Source organism: Chaetura pelagica, unplaced genomic scaffold (genome assembly GCF_000747805.2).
Source record: "Chaetura pelagica isolate M959 unplaced genomic scaffold, ChaPel_1.0 scaffold111, whole genome shotgun sequence".
Taxonomy (NCBI): Eukaryota; Metazoa; Chordata; class Aves; order Apodiformes; family Apodidae; genus Chaetura; species Chaetura pelagica.
This window is the reverse complement of record NW_009952153.1, coordinates 1738923-1753919: the sequence shown is the minus strand read 5'-3', so window position 1 is coordinate 1753919 and position 14997 is coordinate 1738923. Positions and strand designations below refer to the sequence as shown.

At 37.5% G+C, this 14997-nt stretch overlaps 2 protein-coding genes across 2 annotated transcripts in view; one reads left to right on the top strand and one right to left on the bottom strand.

The window, feature by feature from the left end:
- Nucleotides 1-1412, bottom strand: part of PEX13 (peroxisomal biogenesis factor 13) — a 5809-nt gene extending 4397 nt beyond the window's left edge. Inside the window, exons 1-2 of the mRNA XM_010007150.1 lie at nt 1397-1412; nt 340-361 (exon numbers count right to left, since the gene is read on the bottom strand). Of these exons, the coding sequence (XP_010005452.1) occupies nt 340-361; nt 1397-1412 (38 nt within the window). The remainder of the gene's footprint in view (nt 1-339; nt 362-1396) is intronic.
- Nucleotides 1413-1511: 99 nt separating this feature from the next.
- PUS10 (pseudouridylate synthase 10) overlaps nt 1512-14997 on the top strand; it is a 30603-nt gene continuing 17117 nt past the window's right edge. The window contains exons 1-5 of the mRNA XM_010007053.1: nt 1512-1637; nt 3203-3466; nt 5157-5243; nt 11681-11715; nt 14148-14259. Coding sequence (XP_010005355.1) covers nt 1512-1637; nt 3203-3466; nt 5157-5243; nt 11681-11715; nt 14148-14259 — 624 coding nt within the window. The remainder of the gene's footprint in view (nt 1638-3202; nt 3467-5156; nt 5244-11680; nt 11716-14147; nt 14260-14997) is intronic.

Here is a 14997-nt window from a genome sequence, read left to right as displayed (position 1 = left end):
CCGGGCCCGGTGCCGGCCTTCGCGGCCCGGTGCCGCCCGTGCGAGCGGGAGGGTCCCCCAGGAGCTTCTCGGGGCTCCTTCTTCTTCAGCCTCTCGGTTCAGGCTCTGGTGCGTGGCCCCTGTGGTGTCAATAGTCACGTCTCATAAGCCTCACGAACACTCACATAAAAGAACGGGTTTGGGGTTTGATTATTGATTTATTTATTTATAGCAGCAGGTTTGAAGTTTTATAGGTAAGTGCTTCGTTTTTACAGCTTGCCATAAAGAGCCCAAATCCATGGGAAGCTGTATTAACTGAATCAGCAGCTTCTCCCATGCTGGGAAGGTTTTCCATGTTGAGATGTTTCTGTGCCAGGTACTCCTGAGAAGGATAGACCTCAAGAGGTGAAGCAGACTGTGGCTGGTAGGGAGAACATCGTTATATCCTGCTTTTACGCTGTCTCTTGCAATACAAAAACCATGGGGATAGCAAACATTACATACAGAACCTAAGCCCCAGACAAAACCAGATGATTCATCGGTCAGTATATATACAGAAAAAAATGTATATAACCTCTCAGGAGCTGTGTATATCCGCATCTATGTATCTGTCTCCACAGGTAGTGTGGAATTGCTTGTAGAATTCCTTGCTGAAAGCTGTAGAGGCAAAAGAATTTTAGGGAGACACTGGAGAAGAGACGTTAAGGTTTGCCAATAGGCAAACCACACCAGGTCAAAGAAATCCCCCAAGCCAGAAATGACTGGAGGCAGAGAGCACTTGGTAGAGATGTGTGCCGTGCACACACGTGTTTTCCTGTGACGTCTGTTTATCCCCACTTTGGATGGCAGTAAACTAACTGAATCTTTGATCTGAACTACTGTGGTTATTATCTTACATGCTTCCTAAAGTTTCCTAGATAGCCAGTAAGGGGGAGCACCTCACTGGGAATCTCTCTCTGTATTTATTTTTTTAAAGCTGAGCGTTCTATCCCACTACTTAATTTCAACCAAATAAATTAGTCTGTTCAAAAGTTCTGGGAAGACATCTTGACAAAAAAAATTGAAGGAGCTAATGGGTAGGTTGGGTTTTTTTTCTTTGATTTTAACAGTTTGATTCTTCAGTTGCTACAATTTTAGGAGGAATTTCCATGTTATGTTTGCCTTAATACCCCTTAGCTCCACCGGTCTTCTCCATTTAGTAAAGAATAACTTCTCACATAACACACTTTATCAAGGATAAAGTTCTGGGCAAAAGCTCAGTGTACTTTTGCCAGGACTCTTGACTTCAGGTTTTCCTAGGCAGTACAGAAGCTTTTTTCCCAAGTAAGTGGTCTTTTTGGGTTGATCTTCCAGTTATCTTGTGCCTTTGGTTTAAGACAAGCACATACCCTGAACTTTCAGTTCAAAAACAACCAACCACTGATTCTAAACATGGTGCAGTTAAGTGAGTCCTTTTTTTATTGTTGAGTTGCTTAACTGTGTTTATTCTAAGCTTTTTTTTTTTCTTTTTTTTAATTTTAGAATTATCCAGGATGTTTTCACTAACAGAAAAGGACAGGCCAATTGTTCAGCTGTTACTGAACACTGGCACTTGCCCACGATGTGTTTTGAGGTTCCGCTGCGTGGGATCACAGACAATTTATAGACGTCCATACAGGGTTTGTTCTTTGCATTCCTAATTAGGATGTGTGAACATAGGAGTGTGGTCTTCTTGGCGTTACCTTGCAGGAGAAGGATGTTGTATTCTTGGGCTCCTTGCCTGAGATGAGAATGCTTTGCAAAATGAATTATGAAAAGTGACTTCTGCTACACTGTGCAGTTTTGAGAAGTTACAAGAATCATAGAATGTAACAATTCTTTTTTGTGTTAAATGATGTGAAGTTTGACTGTGAAAGTAACTATGTATTTGTGAAAGCACCAGAAAACAGGGCGTGTTAGCTTCTGCAGAACATGGTGCTCACACTTTTGAAGCAGAGCAACCATGATGGTTCCCTCCATTCTTTTTACTTTAATAAGTAGTAAAGGAACTGGGCAGTGCAGCTGATGCAGAGGAGGAACTCCAAACTTTTTTTGCCTCTAATTCCTTCTTCTTTCAGTAGAATTGGTTAGGGGGATGTAACTGAAGAATTGCAGAGAGCAGGGTAAGGAAAAATGTGTCAATCAGACAGTGTTACTAGGCATCCTTTTTAGCTGACCTTAGTGCTGAAATTCAGTGTTCTTCACATTTTTCCTAGCTGTGCACAATAATTCTTGCCTTTCTTGTATTTGATACTTCTCAACTTGGTTTTGGCTATTTTATTCTCTTCTATGTTGGTTCTTTGAGACCTCTCTCATTGTGTAGGCCAAAGAAACATGTCCATTTACCTGGTCTAATGCCTTGCATCTTCTGGTGTCTGGCTCGATTGTTTCACCTTTGTTCAAGTTTAGACTCTCCAGAATTCATTTTTTAACATCTTTCTTCCTTATCCTTTTACGTTTTTTCTCAGTCATTTGAGAAGTCTTCATTCTGTATGCCATGTTTTATTCTTTTGCATCTCTACGTGATTTTCCTCTGAGTTGCAACAACACAGTGACTGCTGTCCTTGGTATCAAAGACCTTTTAATAAGTCTTTCTTTCTGAACTGTCTTGCCTCTATCTCTCATCCTTCCTAAAATTCACAGATATGCAGTTAATTCTTCTCTCTCCTTACCAGCACATCCTTTAATTTATGTAGGCTTCTCTCTTTATATGAGTATGTATTTAATATCACCCTCTATGTATCTAATGTCACCCTCACATGTGTCTCCTCTCATTTTGTTCTCATACTATGCTAGCCAACTCTCTCCCTAGCCATCTAGACTAATGGAGTTGTAGGAATTAAATTCTAACATAATCTAAATGCCAAAAAGGCAATAAACATCTGTTTTCATTGAATAGTGATGGGACCAAAGATAAATGTGTTTCTGCAAGTCAGTCCTGTAAAATGTTTTCATTCTTCTTGGCTGATAAATAAATCTGCTCAGCAAAATTCAATTTAATAACATTTTGAGAGAAATGCAGCTTGGACCTTTTTGATTGTATAGATGTCTTCGTATAAATTCCAAGTTAGTAATTACATGCACTAAGGCTAAACTGGAAGGGTTGGTACTGCCTTCTAGAATTGTGTTTGTAAGTGCTTGTTGCAGCACTGGAGAAATGAGAAAAAAGAACCCAACAACAACATCATGACTTTGTTTGTGTTAGGATTTGATGAAGGATTTAGAAGAATTTCTGAAAAATCAAGAAAAGGAAGATACCGTTTGTCGTGATGTAGTGGATCCACCTTGTAAGAGAATCAGACTTGAACACACTGAAGAAGGGCCTGATGATGTGAACCACAATGGAGCACTCCAGCAGACTCCTTTAGTTAATGAGGAAAATACTGCAGTGGAGAACTCTGCTGTGAAGGTTTGCAATGTGTGTTTGGGAATTCTTCAGGAGTTCTGCGAGGCTGACTTTGTTAAGATGGTAAATAAACAGTATTTAACCTCTATGCATATCTTTATTGGAGCTTGTGTGTGGTGTGTTCTACAGTATAGAGCTGGTGATTAAAAATACCATGCAGTTAAACAACTGAAAAATAATCAGAGCACAAACTGGAACATTTACCTGCTTCGAATATTTGAAGTGTAGATGGCGCCGTTCAACTATGTTCTGCTTCCTGGCGGTGTTTGCATCCCTTCTGTGCAGCTGGGAAATAAAATCTATCTGTGTGACCGTATTTTACCCAGGCCTTGACATAATGTAACTTTTTTTTAAAAATAGCAGTGCAGGTGCAATGGAATGACTGCTAGGAGCATATTTTCCTAAGAAAAGGGCTTACAGATAATGTAGTTACATTAATTTAGGAGATAACCTGAGGTTCAGCTGCTTAGACAAGGGAAAATGAGGAGGCATCAACTGCTATTCAGTTTAACTACATGTTCCTAGTATAGCAGGACTCTGTCTTTAGAATGTACTACTATTTAGAAAGCCACAGAGGAATAAAATTGTTTGGGGATACAACAGATTGTAGATAAGGGAGAAAATATGAGTTGGGAGAGAATATATGCATAGTGACTGTTGGAGACCTCACCTCTAAGCAATAAAATGGCTTATGTGACAAACTGACATATCAGCTAGAAAAATCACACTTGCATTTGAGATGTTTAAAAAAGTTTAACTAGAAAATAATTCAGTTAATAGCATGAATAAATCTAAAACTGAGATTAAACAGAAAGCATAGTGTGTATCTTCTGTTGTTGCAGTACATGTTTCTTTCTTGTTTCTGTTGGCAGAGTATATATACTTCTAAGACTTGTTCTAATACTAAAAAGTATACTTCTAAGACTTGTTTCAGAGTTACTTTCTTACGTAGCAATGGAAAGTTTGACAGCATTTGTTAAGGCATCACAAAACCTGATTATTTTTTAAGGAAATTTCCTTATCTGAGATGATGATTTAACTTTGAAAACTCAGAATTCAACTTTAACGTTCACTAAAATCACTGACATTTTGGACAACTCCTCCATGTGTGTTTAAGCTTACTTCCAGTAGGGACATCTAGCCGTCAGCTCTTGATAGCTTACTTCAAAATGTTTCATTTGTGTTTGGGTTCTCATGTTATTTCCAGTGACAAACATGATTTTTTTACCTTGCGGAGTGACTATGAATTAATACTGAGGATACCTGTTTATTTCTGTATAATCCCAAGACCTTAAACATTTTTATTGTAGAATTGTATCAGTTCCATGAAGAAAAACATTTTGAGTAGGCTGTTCTTGTGTTTGGTCACTGTGGTGTAAGGTGTTACACCAAGATTTTCTAGACAGTTGGTCTTAGACTTAAAATAGTGAGTTAGGTTGTTTCATAACACCACAGCAATAAGGATACAGTTTAGTAATATCTTCTTCTATTCTGCTGCAGCAGGAGGGTTGGACTCAATGATCTTCAGAGGTCCTTTCCAGCCCGTCTGATTCTATGATTCTTTTTTTGAACTAAACAAAAAAGGTGACATTTCAATAAGTTGTTAGGGATTACTCTGGTTTGTATGTTCAGTATCTATCTGAATCTGTATTAACGTGGATTTACAGTGATTACACTAGAATAAAGAATATCCTAAAAGATTATCAACTCCGTTTCACTGATGTGGTTTAATACTAAAATACTTCTCTTGCAGGTGTGCCAAAAGGTTAATTCTGCTGACTACCAGTTCACTAGTTTTGTATTTTCTGTCTCTCTACCCCCACAGCTGTCTGTCAGGGAGGTAAGTGTTTACAGATACATCTCCATAACATAAATGCGTATTAAATAAAGTAACTGTGAAATGTACAAGCTGGAGCTGTTTTGATTTTTAATTGCTATTGTTTAAAAAAAACAAAACCACATGCTGGAAGTGAAGTCTGCTCTCCCTTTTTGGTGAGTAGTATTTTAATTAATAAAGTATCCAAGTCACCTCAGTTTTCAGTTAGCCCAAGAGTTACTTTACATCTGAAAATCTAAAAGGAGTTTCTTTAAACCCTTGGTGTATTGTTCCCTTTAGTACAGATGCCAGCTCTGCTTTGTGGGTCTTCTTAGAGAAGGAACTGCACAGCTGGTGCCTTTCCTGAAATAAATTATAATTGGTAGTGCAGAATACAAATGAAGGAATTTGAAGATGAACTCTGTGACTGTTCAGCATTTTAAATTATGTCAAAATGCACATTTTAATAGTCACCTGTCTTGGGCATTGTTGAAAGTCTATTGTTCTGAAACTACTGTTTATAGCACTTGTAGAACTACTGATTTTTATGGCAATTTTAAGCAAACTTTAGTTGTTTATGTTTCAGTCATTCTTTTACAGAAGACAGTGATAACATGGAAAGGTGTATAACCCTAGGAAATTATTTTTTTTTTAATTGAGGGAGAAAGCTAAGCATAGTATATCTTGATCAATAAGATGCCAATTTTTGCTTAGTTGTGAGCTGTTGTATCGTGTTCCCTTGCTTTCCAATAAAAAGTGCTGCAAAAATAGTATTTTAAAGGGCAAGATGTAAATCTTTGGTAGATGCCTGCTGTGGTAAGATGTAGAAGTGTCAGTGAATGTGGCAGAAAGAAGTATAGGTCTTCCTGGTTTTATATGTAAACCTGTGGTGAGGTCTGTTCTTATCCCTCACAGTTTGATTGTTAAATAATTTACTACACTTTTAGTGTTGATTTATACTGTTAGTTCTGGCATCTCAGTCAAAATGCCGGTGCAATAGCTGTGTTGGACTAACATACATTTTACTTCTAAGTCTTCTGGAACATAAGATTCTCTGCTTCCCATCTGAAATTAAGCATAGTTGGTGTGTTTACTTCAGCTGCCACTGTCTGGTAAAGTAATGCCAGAATGAATCACTTTGTGCTTTCTGGCTGGATGAACTGCCTTTATTCCCATTTGATTTTATGATCAACCAAAAAATTAAATATGTCAAAAAAAGCACTTGCAGGCTAGGTGAGTATATGGATACATCTGTGCCCATGATTCTCTGTAAAACTCTAAATGTAGGTGAGACTTCCTCCAACTTTATGTCTGGTGTAAGCTAAGGTGTTTAAAAATAGAGGAGCCTTATTATTTTTCAGGGTATTACTTATCAGGTCTTTTCCATTTGCAGTCTGCCTTTGCTACTGATTACTGAGGCCATCCATACTCTATTCATTATAGCCTCAATAAGCAAAAAACAAAGTGATGCACAGAATCTTTGGCTAGAGTCCCAGCTGCAATTCCCATGTTATCAAGTTCTTCATACATTTCCATTATGCATCTTTAGCTTGACAGTTATAGTTTATCTAGGTTAAAAATAACTTGTCTTGTTTGGTTGTTTTTTTTTCAGTAGTGTAGCTATGTATTGATGGAGGCAGGGAAAGAAAAATCTGATGCTACACTTCTTCCTCACCCTCCTGGTGGATCTTTGCCAGCATGCCTCAGCAGAGGGTGTTATTGTATTGCAGTTCTGGCTCAGGGATGTTCTCACACTCATCTGAACAAGCAGGGCGAGTGTTTCTGTCTGCTTTTGAGGCAGCCTTGGCTGCGAACATCAGCCAAAAATAATAGTTTGCTTCAGAGCATTCCTCTTGCTGATTGAAATGTGGATGATAATACTGAGAATGTGTGGACTGGGAAAACTGACTTGGCAAGTGCAGTTGGTAGAAACCCAGATTTAGTACTTTATAATAACTGTCTTCAAAGTGCAATAAATTATTAGTGTGATAAACAGGGATGAGATGTAATTTTCAACCTGTCCATCTGCTTCATTCAAGGTGGCTTGTCCTTATGTTCAAGAAAACAAACAATACTACAGTGCTTGGTAGAAACCAAAGAATAAAAGTTGTCGTGTAGCTCCAGAAATGAATAGTGAGAGTGAGATAAGTGAGGAGGAAGCTCCAAAACCAGATCTGTTGTCTTTGGAAGCAGTTTGGTTTGTCTGGGAGCAGGTCTTCATTAGGAAGTTCCTGTCGTCCTTTCTATTCCATCCCTTCAGTCTTGTCAAATGCTAAACTAGCTGTGAATGTAGCTGAGCTCTAACTGACAGGGTGAAAATGAGTGATGGTGGAGAAAGAAGCTCTTTAAAATCATGAGAGTTTATTTACTACATATTCATTTATCATTTCAAAAAATAATTGTTAAAAACAGTTGCTGTTTTGTTTTACAGTTACAGAAAAGCAGCAAGTAATAGAATATATCAAATATTTCAAAATGCTTTTTGTTGAAAAGAGGTCTTTTCTTAAATTCTACGTTTAATTCTTTGAACTCCACTGTACATGAACATATGTAATTTTATCATAAAAGAACACCCCAAAGACAGCCTCCTCCCCATTGACCTTTTGTGTGACAGACAGATTTTCTCTGACTTCTTTTTAACAAAATAACAGGAACTACCTTTTAGTACTACCTTCAACTAATTTAATTATGACAGTTGTCATTCTGCCAAGTCTAACGATAGGAGCTGATGGAGAGTGGGACATAAAATGTACATTTGCATAGTATTTGTATCTGTAATGCAAAGAAGCTATCACTTCTTCCTACAAGTAGGATATTTGATTGAAATAAATCATAAATACAGGAGTCCCAAGTTTATGTCAGACAACTATATTAGAATATGAAGTGAGTGGTGCCCTTCAAAAGGGTGACTGTTAGCTATGTCTGTAGACTCAGTTGTGATCCATCATCCTGGTACCTGCTACAAGGACATGGATGCAAATAGCATCTGTAGTCATTACTCCCTGTAGGAATGTGTGTACCTCATCATGGAATTCCCCATCTCGAAGCTCTTTTCTAGGACAGTGAAAAAATGCTGTGGCTGGGATTGCACATGGTATTTCAACTGTTGCCACTGTGATCCCTCAGATAGCATTAGAATAATATCCTGCAGCTTGTAATCAATATAGTGCCTGAGCTAGTGTATTTCAGAAATATATTTGCTGTTAAGCATTGCCCTGCAGGCTTGAGCTCTGTAATGAGCATTTTTCATTTTCAAACCACTTCACAAACATAAAGTAATTATGAAGTAGAGGGATCTGATCCCCTGCTTCTCATGCAGCTGGGAGAGAGTAGGGCAGGGGAATGAAGGCATAGGAGTAGAGGGGTTTGGCTGGCTTGGTGGTTGAATGTGATTTGGAATTTGGGATCTTTTGGCTTCTGTGTTCACAGTACTCTATTGTTTCCTCTTAATTGAAGTGGGAAAGTAATTTCTTTCATTCTTTTTAAATTTTGAAGCCAAGAGAGAGGAGATTAAGTTTGACCTGTGGTGTTATTTTAGCATAGCTATTTACATACAGAAGTGTTCTCTGTTTTGTATTGTAACCCCATAAAGCAGGGAAAAGGAGTGAGATTAGCCATCTCCTGGGTACCAAACCTACATGTGCTTTAAATCAAGGCATATGAGATTTTTTTTAAACTGGCATTTGTCAAATGCAGATTTCTAGCCCAAGTTCTATGGTTGTCATATTCTCTAGTTCAGAATTACGTTCAAGGAATTTCAATTGGAAACTATTTTTATGTATTATTTTACCTGGCTTATTATTGCAAACAAGATTACAATATACTTCATGGTGTTTTGTGAAGCAGTCTTGCTTGTACTCTCCACACATGCAGGATAATGAATCATCATGAATTTGAGTAGAGTATTCCATCAATACAACTATATTTATTTTGTTCAGTAGTGTGCAGTTTTGTGTATCTGATGAAGTTTGTGTCCTCTTTCCACCACTCCTCTTTCCCCTTCATATTTCTAGCACTGTTTTTAGGGTTTCCTTGTACTTTTGTTTTTTCCCAAGGAAAGATAAGAGACTTTTTTTTATTGAGTTCCTCTATCCACATGTAAAAGAGATCTATGATGTGGTTTCTTCTGATATAAATGAAAAGAAGATGTGATCCTAGCTTTGCTCCCTTAAGTTTGATACTTGTTTTCTCACCTCTTCATTGGAATTATTTCCTTGAAAATAGACAGTAATTCTTTCAACAGGGTTTGGGGGGAGATTATTCTCAAAGCACCATAGATGAAGAATGAAAAGCAGGGAAGGGATTTAAAATTCTGAAGAATTTAAATCAATGGTGGTCACTGCTTTTCAGATACCAACTCTTTTGGACCTGGCATGTGTATATATGGTTATATGACAAGTGTATGGAGTCACCTTTCTCTGACACTTTACTAGTAGTCCACAGATTGTAAACTACTAATTTGGATTATTTTAATTTGAGTTGTTTTGAGTCAAACTATTTCGTTTTTTGAATTGATCTTCAGTTAGGATGTTAGACTGTGTGTCCAGACTGTGTATCGACAGTACAGGTTATATTAGTTAGGTGGCATCCTACCATTCTTAATGTATTTGTTGTTGTTAGTAGAGGAAGAATGGTAAATGTTGTTGTTGTTGCTTTATTGTAGGAAGCTTGGAGGGGAGTTTTTATCTTCTTAGTAATTGCTTTTGCACTGATGGGTGTTCTGTTGACATGGAAACATTGTACATGCCTTCTGAATACCTGTGTCCAACATCAAGATTTTTTTCCCACTTAATTAAAAACATGATAGAAAGGCCATTTGATGTCATAGTTAAAATTCTGGTTAACTGTAATGCATTTCACTGTAGTAAAGTACATTTTCATTGTGGTGCAGAGAATGGCAGTCACTCTTGGCCCATGCAGGGGAAGACTTTAAAACCTTAAGCGCTGTGCAATTACTAGACTGAAGCAGAAGATCATCTTGTAGAATCAATTTGTCAGTACAAAGAGAAGGGAGTGAGACTGCAAAGAGATGCACCTCTAAAATGTTTGGGTCCCAAAGCTGAGATTGGGAAAGATGTACTTTTGGAAGCTTTTGGCATAAGCAATGTTGTTTGGAAGTCTTACATTTCTTAATGATTTTTAAATTTGTTCAAGCAGGTTAGTGTTGCACTGATTCGATGGCTGTTGCTCCTCTGTGTTTACTTTTGCATTTTTCTATTGTCCTTTCATACCACTGGTAATTTTAATTTTGCTTTTGACCTTTGTTGTAACAATTAATTTCTCTTCTACTGAATTCCATTTGTTGGCTGTGACACCTAAGTGACAGTTTGTGGCCTTCTTTCCTGGGCAGTGTAAGGGCCTGCTACATTATGTTTCTTTACATATATAAGGCTGCTAGAGGTGAGGAACAGAGTTTGAGGAAGTATTTTCAGTGCATGGATTGATAGCAATCAAGCATTAGAGGTTGTCCAGAGAGGTGCTGCCGTCTCTATTTTCAAGAGATAGAGCATAGAGCCCTGAGCAGCCTTGTCTGATTTCCCAACCAGTCCTGCTATAAGCACAACATTGGGGGAGACCTCCTGAGGACCCTGAATTATCCTGTGATCACAAAGGTAAAGCAGATGTTTCTTCTTGGAACCTCTGCTCAAAGAAGTGTGCCAGGAGCTGCTGAAGGTGGCATTCAGAGAGGATCTGCATAAAGTAGGAGGGGCAACTGGGAAAGGAAAAAGCAGAAGTTAGGGTTGAATCTGCCCATGATTCTCAGATCACATCTTCTAGCCATTCCTACGTATGTTGTGTGATAAATAATTGTTAGTGAACTCAAGTGTTTGTACTTGAAAAAAGCTCCCTCTGAGTTATAGAATTATTGCTCCTGTTCGTCGGCTTTCTCATATTCAGCCTAAGTGGTGTGCTTTAAAGAAGGGGGCAATCTCTAGGGAAAGGGTTCATGGTTACCATAAGACTAAGTCTTTTATTAATTTTTTTTTTTTGTAAGGGATGATAACTGAATTTGATTATATATTTTTTTAATTTGTATGTAAATCAGTTTTCACATACCATCCATTTATACACTTTATTTTTTTTTCCCATTTCTCTCTGCAGTAGATAACTGCTGGTTGCACTTGACTTGGATGTCAGTCTGTCTAGTTATAGTGTTAATAGCAAGTTTCAAAGTGTGTTTAATGCATCCTGATCCTTTTTTTATTTAAAGCCAGATAGGATTTGAGGTGAATTGCAAAGTAAGGTCTTACATATAAAAGCAAACACCAATTCTATCTTTCCACTTCTAAAGCAAAACCTGAATTAAAATCCTAATGCTTCCTTTTTGTCCTGAGATTTTGAAACATTTTTCCTTCTACTAACAGTCCTTCAAATTGTTGGGAGTTTTGAGCCTTAATTTCACTTGTTTTTTTAATATTTTTTTCTCTCTCTTCTTCCTGGGCATGGCTGGGGACCTATAGCGTGCTGCTTGGCTGCTGGTAAAACAGGAAATGGGGTGAGTAATTTATTTTGGCAACTCTCACACCACTTCTATTAGAGAGTCCTCCAGATTTAGAGAAAGGAGAGAAGTTTTTACTATCACTTTTTTCCAGCACAGTAGAAATGAGAAACCACTTAATGCAGTGGACCTACTGAGACATGTACGTTAAGAAAAAAATTTAACCAAGCAATTAATGCTGTATTTTCAAGGTCAAGATAGCTGCTTTCATATAAAGGTACTTGGGCTAATAGTTGTCAAATATGTAGATCCCCTGTGTCCTTGGCCAAGGTTTTAACTTACTTGGTATCTTCAAAATTAATCATAAGGAAATTAATAATTGGGATATGGTGTAATTTTATTTTTCTATTACAATTATTATAGCTTTTGCTGTATGTCTGAGAATAACTCCTTTCTATAGACACCATTTGTGTATACAAATTTTGAGCAGGGAAGAAGCTGATTTTATAGTCTTACTATACTATTGTCTAGTTTCCTTGATGCTTATTAAGGATAAGATGACAGATAGTTTGTTGTTTTGGTTGTTTTGGTTTTGTTCTTATTTACCTGGTTTGACCTTAATCAGGGTTTTTTATCTCTTTTGCCTCACAGTGTGATTATAGCGAGGACATAGCATTTCAACTTGGAGTGCAGGCTGTCTGTCCAACTGTACAGCTTTGAGTTAGCTTAATGGTCCTGAGAGGTGTCATGATGCCATCTCTGAGCCAGAATCTTCTTGAACCTGAAATGCATTATGAAATACAACCTCTTCAGATTTAGCTTACATTAATAGTGACTGAAAACTGTTAGTCAGATAATGGTGAAAAATCAGTAGTGTAGCAAGAAAGATACCAGTGCAGTGGGTGCAAGTAAGTTTTAATTATTTTTTTATACCTCAGTGTTTTGAAATAAATTTAAATGCCTGATTCTTTGTTCTGCTCCAGGATACTCCCATTCCTGGCCAAAAGAGAACACAGTAATTTTGAACAAATAAATTACTTTTGTGAGCAAAAGGAAAAGAAATAAATTGTCTCAAAGTTAGTTGAGGATGCTGATCTAGTCTTTGGTGAAAGCCATCTTGGCTGGAAATACCATTTCAAGATATTCATAGAAAGGTAGATTAAGAGGTGATGAATCACTTTCCACTTTGAGACTAATTTAAAAGCAATTGTTTCGTTAAAGTGCTCTAGAGAGTATGAGACCCTGTAAGGCAAATATTGCCCACATAGCCTACCATGGGTGCTGTTTGTCTAGAATGACATGCTTTTAAATTTGTTATCTTCTAAACAAGTGGTTTGAAATCATATGCTGGTTTTCTTACAGGCATCTGCTCCTTTTAATTTCTGTCTCCACAGGCACAGACACAGAAGTCAATGCCTGGTCACTGTACTTGCAGTGGTAGTTGAGTCGGTCCCAGCATGGTCAACTGAGGTTGTCATCTGGTCTTTTCCTTTTAGGATTTGTGCTCACTGAAGTTCATGCTCTCCTTTAATGAAGGACTAGGTGACCCTTTAGACAATAAAAATAAGTCTAACATTTTTTTTACCTTTTTTTTTAAAAAAAAAAAAATCAACAAAACAACAAAAAAACCCAACAGGATTTTTGTGTCTGTCTCTTTCTCAGCTCTTCTCTAGGTATGCTCTGGACAGACTTTTGCAACTTTTGATCTACCATGAAGCTATGGCATGAGTTTCCTCAGTGCATGTTCTTTTACACAGAGAAAAATAAAAAAGAATCTATTTTTAAATGTCAGTGAAAAAAACACTAACAAATAGAAACATGGAAAAAAAAATAAATTAGGCTGGAAGTTCCTAAGCAAGTAGCACAGATGCTGCCCTGTAGGATCCAGACACTCAGTTTACTTTAGCTGAACTAGATGTTGATGGATCTTGCTGTCATCTACATGTACCTTCTGTCTTTCTTATGTTAACGTAAGTGCTTATGTGACCACTCAGCTGATCATCTCACTGATCTGGTGGAAAAACAAGACTTTTTTTTGTGGATTAGGGTTTACTTTAAATCTGGTATTACTTACCATGCTGTGTAGTGTCACCAGGCAAGTTCAGTCAAGAATGCATGACCAGAGGCAGGCAGTAGGCAATTTAGTCCTAAAATAGCTTGAGCTGACTGTAGCTACCTTTAGCTACTCCTCCCAAAGTTCTGTGTTTATTGGGAAGCATCTTATCTGGAATCCTGGTCTGGCCTTAATGTTTCCTCAACACTTTGTTAATTCACTACAAAGATTCAGTGCCATTGTAGGAGCTCTTGGAACAGCCTTTCAGTCTTTCATTCTGTGGTCTGTATGCTTAGTGCTTTTGTCCTTTCCTATTTGCGCATTGCTTGTTTGCTTGGGACTAGTTACTTAAGATTTTCCTGAAGTACCGTGTGCCATGTATCAATCTTTGATAGACTCCTGTGCAAGTTATTATTTCTTTGTGTATGTGATCCAGAAAACTGGGCCTTTCCTTGGCAAAGGATGACATTGTTCAGCTAAAAGAAGCTTATAAGTGGATCATTCATCCCCAATTGTCAGAAGAGTTGGGTGTTCCTGCTGATGGAAAGGTGTTGTATAAATAAGAAAACACTTTTTCTCTCTCTGTTTTTTTTTTTCTTAATTATTTTTTTTTTGCATGTGTTTGTATATTTATACACTTATATATGAGGGGGGAAATTAAAATACAAACCTTTTCTTCCTTCATTAACAGATAAACAAGTTGCACTGTTCTTATATTTACTGTAGGGGGAAACAGGAGGGAAGTTCTTTTAACCAAAGATCTCCAAGTCTCAATACTAAGGGGTCCAACATTCATTTTTGTACACATAGATCATTGCATATTCTGAAACCATCCTAGTCTTTTGCCACCTGTCTTGCTCTTAGGCTGCCATCCTCCCTTTATCAATGAGACTTTTTCAGTTTTCTTGTTTTCTAGGATCTGTGTTTTCCAGAGGCTGAGGATTGCCCACACATTCCTTCTTTGCTCTGCAATTACTGCCAACAATATTACTGCTCTGTCAGTTGAATAGTTCAGGTTGTTAGCATGTTAAATTCTATGGATAAAATACAATTCTGAGACATTCTAAAAGAAGAAAGACTGGTCCCTGTTCACTTTAGCGAACGCTAGAGATAGGCACGTTGAAACCTGCAATACCTCTAAGTAGGCAATAGAAATGGTTTTTGCAAACCCCATTTTCAACTTTCAGGTTCTGACTAACATTCTTAGAATGTTTCTGAAATCTATTTACTGAACATGACATTCAGATGTTGCTGGGCAAATTCAGAAACATGATCATCTTGAACCT